The sequence below is a fragment of the Motacilla alba genome, chromosome 7 (genome assembly GCF_015832195.1).
Source record: "Motacilla alba alba isolate MOTALB_02 chromosome 7, Motacilla_alba_V1.0_pri, whole genome shotgun sequence".
NCBI lineage: Eukaryota > Metazoa > Chordata > Aves > Passeriformes > Motacillidae > Motacilla > Motacilla alba.
Genome location: NC_052022.1, coordinates 20799776 through 20812648, shown reverse-complemented (window position 1 = coordinate 20812648; position 12873 = coordinate 20799776). Strand labels below are relative to the sequence as shown.

The window sequence follows — 12873 nt, the reverse complement described above, 5'->3', positions numbered from 1 at the left end:
TTATGCACTTTACATCATAATTACACTACATCAGCAAATTATCCTCTTGGGACTTAGGGGCACACCGGAACTGGCTCACAGAAGCCATTTTTACTCCAGAATATTTTTGGATTCATAATAAACAAGGAACATATTAAAAAGAACAGTGTAGAGGTTTTGCCTTTTTTATTTATATATGTTTGATTGTTTTTTTTTTTACCATCTCAATAAGGAAGACTAGGAAAGCTTTCCTGACTAAGGAAGCTGTACATTTGCTGGCTGTGTAGGGCAGTACATGCCACTCTTCTTGCTTACCTTTAGCTATGTCAGTGGCCCAGGTCATGATATGATCCATATCCATCTCTTCACTTTTGTTACTATTAATGTAATCAAACAGTGAGCCAGCAGAAGCATACTCTGTTAAAAAAAGGCAACAAATAAGACATTTAAAAACACTGCACCTAACTTGAAAGACATAATAGAAACTCTGCCAGCTCCAGAAAAGAGTCTTCTGGCTTAATGACAAAGAATTTGGCTTCAACAGCCTAATATTATTACCAGTACAGTAAGATAGTTTATCTGATTATCCCAATGCAGACATAAGCTACTACTAACAAAAAATGAAAAAACAAACAAAAAAGTGTAATCATATAGAAAAACAGGCATTAAAATGAAAAAGCATTAGAAAGGTCCGGCATCAAGAAAGATCAGGCAAAACAGTTCAAATTCCAGAGTAAAAGGTTGTGCAAACTCCTTGTTCAGGACAAGCAGATATTTCTCTTAATTTCCCATAACTATACCTACAGAATCCCACAGCAGGATTCTGGGGTACAAACAAGGGCATTTGGGGCCCACTGGTGTTTGGAACTGCGGCAGATGGAATCCAGTCTGTCAGAGTTGTGGGGCTTAAAGCAGGAATAACAAGCTAGTTAGCCCTGCACATATTTAGGTGTGAAACTGGAGACAACTCAAATCTCTACAGTACCACTTTCATATAACCTAAAATTCTTACTTTTTTAAACAGTGAACCACATTTGATCAGAAGAACAATTAACAGATTCATTTGGTGGTATCAGATTCATCTTACTGTTTCCAAAATCAGAGGATACTCCCCACTGGTAAGCAGTACTGTGTATAAATTGTGCCCCATACCAAAACATAATTTTTAATTTTATTTTTTTTTAAGTAAAGCCACATGCTAAATATATAATTTTTTGTTACAAAGAAAGAGTTTGCAAGTAAAAAGTTTCCTATTTCCCCATGGAGAAACAGAACAGCAGATCAAATAACTTGTTCATGAAAAAACAGGAGGATGAAACCAGAAGTCTAACCCTGAGATAAGCAGGACAGATTTTCTTGTGCTGCAGGTCACCTACAGCAGTTTAAAGCCTGTAGCTCTTCTGCTCAGTATTTATTAATATGAAATATTAACAGAAATAAGTTTTATCTTATTTAGAATTCATTCATGTTTCACCAAAAACACAACAGGAGGTTCATAAGATGACACAGCTGATACATTTTCTTTTATCTGTTTGCAATGACAGGGCAGGCAGATGCCACCCAGCGCAGAGGGATACAAGGAGGAACTTAAGCCTTTTGTCCCTCTCTCCCAAGGCCATTCAATGTGCTTCTCAGGCAGAATTTAGAACCTATCTAGAAGACTCTCAAAATCTTCATATTATTTCAAAGCAGCCATACAATCATTGCCTTTAAGACTATATCAAATGTATCTGAATTTTGCTAATAATAATATTAATCAATGATTGATACATGATAGTGTAAATGCATACAAAAACTTCTATTGTTCCTAAACAAAGAGATCAAAAACACTGGGAGATAACTGCGTGGGGAAGGAAACTGAGACCAAACTGAATCTGCAGCCTAGAATATGGCAGGTCAGATGGGAAGACTCCAGTGCTAAATGAAAGAGGGAGAAAATAGCAAGTCCTTTGAAAGTAAACACTCAAGTGGCAAGTTAGCTTTGGATCACTGCTGTAAAACCTCCCACTGAAAGGACAGACGTGTTGCTTCTGATGCCGCCGAGAGAGGAGTGAGCTGCTGACCTGCACATTTCCACAATTAAAACAGAAGCTTTTTTTACCCATGATGTCATCATCTGTCTTATAAATGGATTCTTCAGGAACAGGTTGGCTGCATGCTTTGCATGCCTTTACAATGCATAATTCGATCCATCAGGATTAGGGGACGACTCAGCTCCTTCTGCCCTTTGCCACTTTGTGTGAACAGAGGCAGGTAAGCTTCAATCAACAAAGCCCCACTGTTAGTATTTCTTCCATATACTTATTGTGCCACAGATATTTACTAGGAGCTTGTGGATTTGGAAAGCATATTGCAAGGACAGTGCTTTGCAAATACTGGAAATGAAATATTTTCTTTAGAAAGAAAAGCTCTGATTGCCTTACTGGACCCACCCTGTGAGGCTGTGGCATACATAAGGTTCTGTGCATTGGGGGCACAAGCTCTGAGAACCTTTTGGGACGAGGCAGCTGTGGCCAAAAGCCATATCTGAAAGCTACATATTGAGACTGCTGCTGACAGACATAGCCAGTAACATCTAGAATGATGGGATTCATGACAGCAGCTCACCAGGCAGCAGGATGAGCTGGAACACTGACATACATCCTAGGAGGAAAACTTTTTTTAACTCCAGCTGTAGGCCTTCTCAGAGACCTCTTTAACAGTCCTACATGAGACACTACATGCAGCTAATACTCAGTACATGCCAGTACTTGGCTGAATGCTCTCATCTCCATCACTCTCGAGAAACATCAATTTCTCAAGATTTCTTCTTATTTGGGATTTTCTCTCTCAAGAAACGAATCTCTAACTAAACACAGGATTGTCTGCAACACTGAAGGCCGTCCAGAAGATCACAAAGTGAAAATCCCTCTAAAAGACATTTGAAGCGTAATCAACATTTCTTTTATCAGTAACCATTCTGTCACTTGAAAATGGTGTGGGGAAATGGAGCCTTAGCTCCATTCCAATCCACAGCACTCCAGTCTCCTTAGAAGTTGCAAGGAGAATCAACAGTTTGCTAAAAAATCCCCAAACCTCTTTCTTCTTTAACCAGGTGTGATCAGAGCTCCCTGTGGAACAAAGCTGTTGAACCACACACCGTAGTCTCTTTCTCACAGGCAATTAAAGAGTTCCCATTCTCAACAGCACAGTGAATTACTTTAGTTGCTGTCTGTCCTGTGACTAGTAAGCAGGTCATATGTCCTCCAAACACTGACCTTTTGTGAGATCAAGCTGAGGTCTTCTGATCTAGATATCATCCCAGGTCATTGATTACACCTCTCCTTTGCTACTCTGCTTGCCGGTTTACACTCATATTAAAAAGGATAGTAAAATTACATTACTTGATTTATCAGCTTTCTATTAATTTTATTGCTTCCAGAAGGAATTAAAGTTCCTGTCTATATGCCATCATCAGTGCATTTCTGAGTGGTGCAGACTGTGGTCACCGCATGCACCTCTGGAATGCTGTCTGCCATACCATGACCTCCAGGAGGCTGATACTCCTGGAGTAAGCAAAGCTCCCCACACCCTGAAATGTGCTGCATTTCGGATTACACTGCCATCTGCTGTGATAAGCAGAAGTCTAACAGGAAGGTAGAAATAACTGAATTTTCACAAGTTCTGACCACCAACCAACAGAAACCTGACCAGCAGTAACTCAAACTGGTGTTAGACTGTGCCACATGCAAAAGACTACTCTTCACATTGAGCTTTGAAAGTTACAGATGTGCCAAAACATGCCTCCTAATCTATATTTTCATGGGTTTTATCTCTCCAAACATTTGTTTGAGCAGTTAGGAAATTGCTTTGGGTTTACTTTCTACTCCTATCTTACACAGTTTGTCCCACACAGGAAAGGGAGAAAATTCTGTATCTGGACCATCTCCCAAGATAAGAGCAGGAAGCTTAAAACGGTGACCGGAAAAAAAAAAACACCAACAAAATACCCCAACAATACCACAAAAAGCAACTTCCGCATAATTCTAGGAATATCAAAACAAACAAAACCTAGTTTCCAATGTATAAAGGCAATTGTCTTACAATGCCTTATTAACCTTTGACTCTATTTCAAACTCTTCCCACTGTGAACCTCACAGTGCAAATTCCCCTACTTTTAGTGCAGGCAGAATTCATGGGGCAGCTTTGCTCTGGAGCAGACACCCAGCCCACCTTCCTCACAGAACCAGCCAGAACTTCGTATGAAAACCTCTACTTTCGTGACACGCCAGTTAGAATGGGAAAGCAATTCTCCAAACAGGGTAAAAGAACACAGTGAAAGGTCCTGTTAAAAGAAGTCCTGCATTTGTGCACTAAGAACACCCTAGGCCTCTCCCGCGTCACGCTGCCTCAGCTATGCTCCCTGCCTGGTTCCCACCTCCAGCACTCCCAGTTGCATTGAGGCAGGCAGTGGCAAGCACTCTTAACATTTAAAGAAGACCAGAACAATTAGCAAAACACAGCAATTGGGTAACATTGGAGATAACCTTGTAACATTGTAGCTTTACAGCCTGGAGAAAAAGGTCAGACAAAAAATCCTTACCGGTAACTATGCCATAATTTGGAGGTTCAATGACAGCTCCATAGAACTGAATGATGTTTTTGTGACTGAGCACACTGAGTATTTCTGCCTGTTGAAAACAAACAAACAAGTTAGACAATTCAGAATGGGTCATTTACTATAACAGCTTATTTCATACCCCACTGGGTACAAACACATACACCAGATATATATATATATATATATATATATATACACACACACACACAAGCACACACATATCTAGGAAAGACTGTTCACAAATGCTTGGCATTTGAAAACCTAGTGGGAGAGTTTGGCAGATGAATGCTTTGTATGTTTGGAGGGGTGGGAAAAATAAATTTGAGACTATTCTTTAATGGCCAAGGCACTCATGTAGAAAGTTAAGTCTTTGGAAAAATTGAAGATCTTGGAAAACTTTGTTCCAAGAAAGATCTGGGATTTTTGGCAAAGCAGCAGCAGTCAAATCCAGAATTTGTGTTTATGCACAAAGTACCATGGGTTCAGCAAGTCCAGCACTCCAGGCTGTTACAGCATTCCATGCACACAGAGCTCCATCCAATGTTTACTGGAAATGTGGAATTTCCAGGCATGCGCTGTGGAGTCTGATTAAACACACAGAGCAAGCGTGCTTGATATTGCCAAACACCCAGCAATGCAGTTGAAACTGCTCCTCAAAGCAGACTACAGATGTTTGGCAATTCTGGATTAATGTACAAAACCTTCAAATTCCACTTCAACAATGCTGCTGGGTTTGAGCAAGAGACTGCAAGAGAATGAGACTGTATCCACAGAAATTAACACATATAAGCCCTGTAGTTTTTGAGAAAAAAAGTCAGGTATTTCCAGGAAGGTGTCTCAACAGTTTCACTTCTTCAGCATATCAGCACAAATATTTAACAGAATTTAGACATATGTTTTAATACAAATATATATATTATGTAAATACAGATATGTACCACTTTATATTTTTCTTCACAGTAATGCTTTAAGACTTCGAGATTATGTTAACTCTGTACCAGGCAAGAGCATCTAACCAAAACAAGATCACAATTAACTCCTCAGAACTTATCAAAAGTATCTGACAGAACCCTTCACAGATCCCTTGACTTGCAGTGAGAGTGTTGCTGTTTGCCCACAGGTGAGTCTTCACGCATGATCTCAGATAACTGCCAATTAATTTATTTTGTGGACTTGTAGGTAAGTCAATCTGCAGTATGATTTGCTGAAAACAGCATATATTTTAAAAGTTAATTTACTGGCATTGTGAAAAAAGATTACACACTTGATGGTAAAATTGTTTTTCTTGCTGAGCAGGCTAAGCAGCATGAAGATTTAGTGTAACCCAAGTTAAGTTCAAAGCTATTGTTAAGATTTAATTGCATATGTGTAAATGTCTGAGCATTAGCTAAAGGTCTTCAAAACTGTGTTGAAGTTACTCAAAAAAGTCTTTAAGCAACAACAAGAGCAAAAAAATTGAATCATCTAATGCCTTTATCTGTAATTATGCACATAAGCACATGTATCATGGTGCCACCTATAAAACATAGGCCAAATAATACTGGTTTGCTATAGCTCTAAATTTATTAGAATAGCAGTAGCTGATGTACTATGGGTTTCTGCATAAAAACTGCTATAGCCTTCCTGTCTTCAGTGAATCTAAAAGGCCACCCAATAATTTAAAGGGCAGCTATCTAAGCAAATGTGAAAAGATTGGCCTGCAGGTAAACAGCAACGCTCAAGACTCAGCCAGTCAAGGATCTGCCAGCAGAAGGAGCTCTGCCCTACAACTGCAGCCCCACCATCCTCCCAAGACAAGGAACTCTTGCAGCAGCAGAGGCATGAGTTGTACCTCCAACCTCCTTCCCTAGGCGGGAGGATGCAGGTGACCACTGAGTCATTCAAATCTCCATCTCAGAAACTTTTGTATTACGTTTGTATATTCCTTAGGAAATATTCAATTGGGCATTCAATTCTCTAATTCCTACCAGCATTACTGCCAGATTACCAGGAGACCTCACTCTCCTTGACTGCCTATCTGAACGTTCTGATATTTAGACAGTTACAAAAACTATCTTTTCATTAAACCACCTTTTCATTAACTCCTTGGTAGGAGGAATGGAATAAAACCATTCTTCTTGTGAAGTACTTAAAACACACCATGTCTTCAAAGCTATGAGCATGCCACCTGCTGTGGTGTTTACAACACAAGTACTTCAACAGGTCATTAGAATTCAATTGATGGGTCTCACATTTAATTTTCCAATAGCATAATATATTTAAGTCCTGGCTATAAAACAAGTACTTGGTGAATCTTTTCAGAGAATGATTAAAAATGCCCCATGATTAACAAATCCAAGTTCCATAGCTCCCTATCCCACCACAACTATGTGCAGAACGCAGTGACTATTCTCCACCTCGCACAACATGCTGTTGGATCCAGTAAAAGTCCATCAGAGTCAATAGACCACAGGAGGGGCTGCACTGCAGCAAACCCCAGACCAACCAATCACTCAGTGCTATTATGACAGGGACTGCAATCAAAATATGAGTATCAGGCCAAGAAGATGAGTTCTTCACTGCCACAGGCACAGACACACAGTGCTTTTATCACTTGGAAATGCAAAAAAATATTTTTAAGGTTATCTTTTTTATGTTATATACACAAAGATCACACTGTAAAACTACAAAAAAATGCTGTGTTGACCACAGCTACTACTATCACCTTCACATTGATGTTCATACTCTAATCTGGGATTTAACAGATACCAAAGCAAGCTTCCATCTAAGAAATACAGAGAAGCACCTTCTAACTGCCCACAGATATGACAATGAAGAATTGTGGGGTAAAAAAATTTCCAACTTTTCCTAAGGACCATTACATCCCAAAGAAATCCTCTCTAAATACTTTTAATCACTATGCTGTTGTTAGGACTAGTGATTCTAGACTATTCCTTTCATGTTTTGTTCTCTTTTGTTGCTGTGATCAGCTGTGAACCGTATTAGCCAATTTAAAGGCTCTTATTCCTTACAGTGAGAACCACATGCAAGCCAGTCCATATCTTTGATGCTTTTGTAATATCTTTGACAAGAAGGTTCCATATTTCAATGAAAATTACTTTCAGATAGCAAATTACAAAGCGGTGCTTAAAAACTGGTATTTCAAAGGTCTCTTAGACACTAACAAGAATATTTAGATTCACCTTTAAGCATCAAAACTGTTCTTTAATCCAAAATTCCTAAATGCTTGGAAGAAAATCCTGTCATGCACCTACCTGTCTACAGGCTGTTGAAGAAGTCAGCCCTCGCTGGCTTGGGCATGACACTCTTCCCTCAGTAAAGCTGCTATCTATCTTATGCAAGCTAAATGAACACCCCTTCCTAAACAGTGAAGGCAAGCAACAAATATTCAACTACTTCATTGCATTAGTTTTTTGTGTGAAAGACAGAATTTTTTTTAAGATTGGATTGAAGCAGAACTAGTGGAGTTCAGCTGAACGAAAGACATCCAAACATAAATACAAACTCCCTGGACATAACATAGAGACACAGACACACAAGGTAACTGCAGAAGAGTTGAATATTATGCTTAGTACCATGATAAACTTAGTAATAGCCTGTTACCCATCAAACTATGCTAAAATTGTTCATTCTGCACTTACATCAAAGGTATGGATGAAATTATGTCCTTCTCTTGAGTCCTGCTGAAGGGATTACAGACTACACACCATTCTTGAAGGCAAAGGGATTCAGATTTCTAAACAAACCTAATCCACTGCTTACATAATTCAAATACCACAAAATCCAAGGTCAGAACAAATTACATTGAAAACTTTTTCATTTAATTCTCACTTACTAGCTTACTGTAAATCAAGCCAATTCATAAAACAATCACAGTGTAAGAGTTTGGAATTCAGGTAATCCCTAAGTGTACAAACAGTGTAATTGTGTCCTCTGAACCATGGTATGGATCACAGTGTTTAACAGGTAATTTGGTTTTATGCCTGTTTAATCTCTACTTACTGACACATGTGAAAATTACAGTTACACCATCTAAGACTGACATCACCCTAGGGCTGCTTGTAGACCCACTAGTACTGCTCTTAACCTTGTAGTACAAACAACCATGCATGAATAACCATATCTTCGGGTGTTTCAGCACGTAACAACAAGGTTCCTCCTCCAGGTCTTGTCTGTGTTCAGCAGCAGCTGGACAGAAATCACAAACACAAATTCTAACCACAGCCAGCAGCAGATGAGGGGACAAAGCAAGCTGCCTGGACAGCGTGGTCTCGTTATGAGCAGCACAAGCCTGAGCTCACCAGGATGACCCAAGCCCTCACTTGTTTTTCCTCTGCCTTGTACCAGTGCAGCAAGTGCAGTTCAGCCCTGATAAGGTCTTCAAGGTTGGTGCTGACTGCAGATGTGGGCAGCGGCCACCTGATGCTGAGCTGGCATTACTTGGGAATCAGACAAGGCCATATCGTCAGATCTTTAATTGCAGCCGCAAGCACAGTAAGGATGTGGACAGAGGCACTTTGCATACAGCTGTGTTGTTGCTTGCCAGCTACTCATAGCAGCTGCAGCTGCTCTTGCTAGATCTCCCTATCCCAAGGCAGTTAAAGTTAGCAAAGACCAAACAACTCAGCATATTTTAGTTACTCTGGTTCTCCTTGGAAATATATTAGAAATTTGTTAGGCTCACACTTGTAGTCAAGAGAAGTGATCAAGGGTTTGGGCAGTCTGCTCAGCAGCACAGCTGGAACTGTAAAAGGCCATCTGTTCACAGGGCTCTTCAGTATCAAAAGGCTTTTTTTGCATGAGTCCAGACAAACTGAGCCCAAAGCAGCTCAACCACCTCTTCTTCCAGGTGCCTTTGGAACAGCTGACTGGAAAGTAAAGTATCTTTCCACCCTGGTCTGAGCACACTGGTTTAGGATAACACAGGATATAGCTACAGTCCCTTGTGAGACCATTGCATCACCTGTTAGTAAATCAAGGAACCACAAAGCAAGTGGCACCTTCACTCCATGCAAAATTACAGAGTTGTACGTGGTCAGCTATTTAATCTGATTAATACAACTCCTTAACTGCCTTATAATATATATTATAACATTGCGCAAAAGTTTGGCTATTTAATTTTCCACAGGACTGTTTGCCATTGCCATATTTATTAAGGAGATATTTAGACACACTTAAGGCAGCTTTGGAAAGATAGTTTTTTCCTAAGTCTTGTAGCATTTTAAAGGCTTTGACCTTTGTCATGTTCTTGGGAGAGTTGCAACTTAGCTGCTTTCAGGGGATTTTACAGTCTAATACAAGGGCAGCTGGAAGAGGCCAGCTGATGCTTCAGTAAAATAATTTCTGTTAGTGAAAACCACATACAAAAAAGATACAGAACGCGAACACGTATAAATCCCACACCTTTATTTCTACACTCCTGATCAGAAATATATCCAGTCTATGTCCATTTCCAGTGTCTCATGAATCCTTTCCTGTGAATTTACTGATGTTTAATAAAGGATGATACCTCTTATATCATCAGTTTCTCTAGGTGAACAAGCCCAAAATATCATTTTAGAGATGAAATAAAAACACAGTCAGCATCTGTCATTGCTAACAAATTATCTTCTCAATATGCAATAAAGGGATACTTAGAGAATTTCAGAAACATAGAATTATTACCAAGCATTATATAGCAGTGATATTAAGTAATTATTATAGTTTTGAACACAGAAAAGAAAATTATGCAGATACAAAATAGAAATCTAGGACTTTGCCTACTCATTTGTCTGTTCCAATAGTTTTCTACAGAAAAAAATATAAACAACAATTCTGTGCTTTGGGGGCCCAAATAACAGGCAAAGGATACTGATTGTCCAGTTCAGAGAATTTTTGTTAAACCTATTAAACAGTCTTTAATACTAATAGTGCAAGAGGAAAATCACACGGACATGGCAAAGCCAAAGAATCCTCAATGAGATTTTTTACCTGCAAATAAGCAGTTACCAAGTGCTTCAATGGGCACACTCCCAGTATACATGTGCTACCATCTCTTCCCATAGGCAATCATAGTTTTTAAACTATGGTTGGTATGGCACTCAAAGCTGTATGAGCTTGGGCTTCTTTTCTAGTATTCATTTAGATGATAACATATCCCCAGAAAAAGCTGGTTTCTACAGGCCATTTACATGTTAAAACTGTCAGCACTTATGCCTTACAACCCAGCCTCTATACTCAGGCTGTATTAGGAAACAGTATCCTGTTTCTTAAACCACAGAGAAAAGAGTTAAATTACATTCTCAGATTGATGTCACCAGCATTTCTGTAAATAACAGAATTAAATTCTCATAAGTACATCTACAATGACGTATGAAATTTGTACTTTGAAGCATTTTGATTGAGCAAATCTTTCAAAGCATCAAATCTGCATGCAAAATTGTGTCCTACACTGTTACAAATCCCAGAGACTAAAAAGTGGAAATGTACAGGAAACTAATACATTCCTATTACTGTATAATCATTTTACCATTATTTTAAATCCACTGGTGTATATCACCAAAAAAATCTCACTTTTGGAGATACTGTGATAGAATCACACACTTTAAATACCTTGTATTGATTCTAAGGTTACAATCTTGAAGAAAGAAAAAGCACATTACCAAGAGAGCTCATTTCTGTTAAATTATCATAATATACCACAGATAAGGAATATGGACATAAATTTATTTTATTCTGTTCTAGACTCATGCCATCTTAGGAAATTCACTTAAAAATGAATTTGCATCATGCAATACCATAGGATTTGTCAGTAGTAAAACGTATTGGATATTGACCATTTGAAAAGAAAACTGAGTTTTATACTCCAGTATAGTTCTTTATAGCAACCTTGTCACAGAACTCGGTATGTTACGGATAATTTGAAGGCTAGAAGATTAAAAGTACTAGCTAGCAAATTCAGAGTGTGCCTGTCAAATCACTGCAAAGGCTTGCTCAGCCCATGAAAAGCAGGCTGGTCCCTCTAAAAATCATAGGGGCTTTGTCCTTGTGATGCAGCAGCAGACCCCCTGTCTTGTGCAGTAAGAGGGAATGAGATCAAGCTAACTGGCTCAATCCTCCCTCTGACCTCCACCAGTACAATGACCATGTGGAGCCCACACAGCACTAAGAAATTGCAGGGTCATGGTGCTTTCCTCATGAGGAGGGTTAAAAACCTGCTATGTGTGAGAGAAGAGGCTGCTAACAGATTGACAAAACTAAGCAGAGGTACTTTCTGCAGAAAATCCTTACAGAATGCTAAGTAAGCCTGAAAAAATTGTATTTACATTTACACTGCCATTTACAAGAAAACCCAAACAAATAAAATAACATAAACAAAGTTTATGGAAAAATAACTCATTTTTCAGACAGATTTCAAGTAGAAATACACCCAAAGGACTGTTACATTTTGCAGCATACAACATGAGATTGCATGAGCATTTAATAAAAGGTATCAGATAAAGGCAAATTTGTCAAGAACAGGTTTTGTTTGGATTTCACTACTGTTATTCACATAAAGCAACCATTCAAACATGCATAAACTATGTATTTGTACTGGTATAAGAGTTTAGAAATGAGCAATGTCCGCAATATTTGTAATTTTTAATTCAGGCCGATTTGGAGTACTGAGCTGCCTCCAGCTGCAAAGCAACACCAGCAACTGAGTAGAAACAATAGATGAGTGGACTAAACAGCAGGGCTGAAATACCTGAGCTCCCATAGAGCTCTTTATTGTCAGCAATCGTAATTTCTCTTTTCAATGTTGGGAAATTTTCCAAGTTACTCACAATCACTTTGAAACTGGCTTTGACTATGGAGAACAGTAACAAAGTCCTCAACATTCCTAAAATACAACAGAATAACAAAACTTGAAACTTTGACTCCTGGCATACTCCCCAGGTGAGAAGATACCATGGCTAATATGCAACACAGGAATCATTCCAGACCCAACAAATGGAAAAATATCCAAGGAAATTATTTCTGAGATCAAAATTACTGTAGGTTTCATGAGCACCTTGTTGGAAAGGCATTTTGGTATGAAAGTGATGGGCAAAACTAATCCACCCTCAAGGAGCCATGGCCATACATATGTAACTAGAGCAGTGATTTTTCTGAGCTCTGCAGGGTATTTGTAAGGAATCTCGGTAAGACAACCTAGAACAAGGCAAATCTCATTGTACAGTGGCTATTGCTGAACAATTAACATAGACTGCAACAAACACAGCAACAGCTCTACTTATGCATCCTGATCCACTCCTCTAAAGCAGCTATAATCT

General features: G+C 38.9%; 1 protein-coding gene across 6 annotated transcripts in view; it reads right to left on the bottom strand.

The window, feature by feature from the left end:
• MAP3K20 (mitogen-activated protein kinase kinase kinase 20) overlaps positions 1–12873 on the bottom strand; it is a 92533-nt gene that overhangs the window by 58211 nt on the left and 21449 nt on the right. For all 6 annotated transcript variants that reach the window (XM_038142861.1, XM_038142862.1, XM_038142858.1 and 3 more), the window contains exons 3-4: positions 4562–4649; positions 295–396 (exon numbers count right to left, since the gene is read on the bottom strand). In XM_038142861.1, coding sequence (XP_037998789.1) covers positions 295–396; positions 4562–4649 — 190 coding nt within the window. The remainder of the gene's footprint in view (positions 1–294; positions 397–4561; positions 4650–12873) is intronic.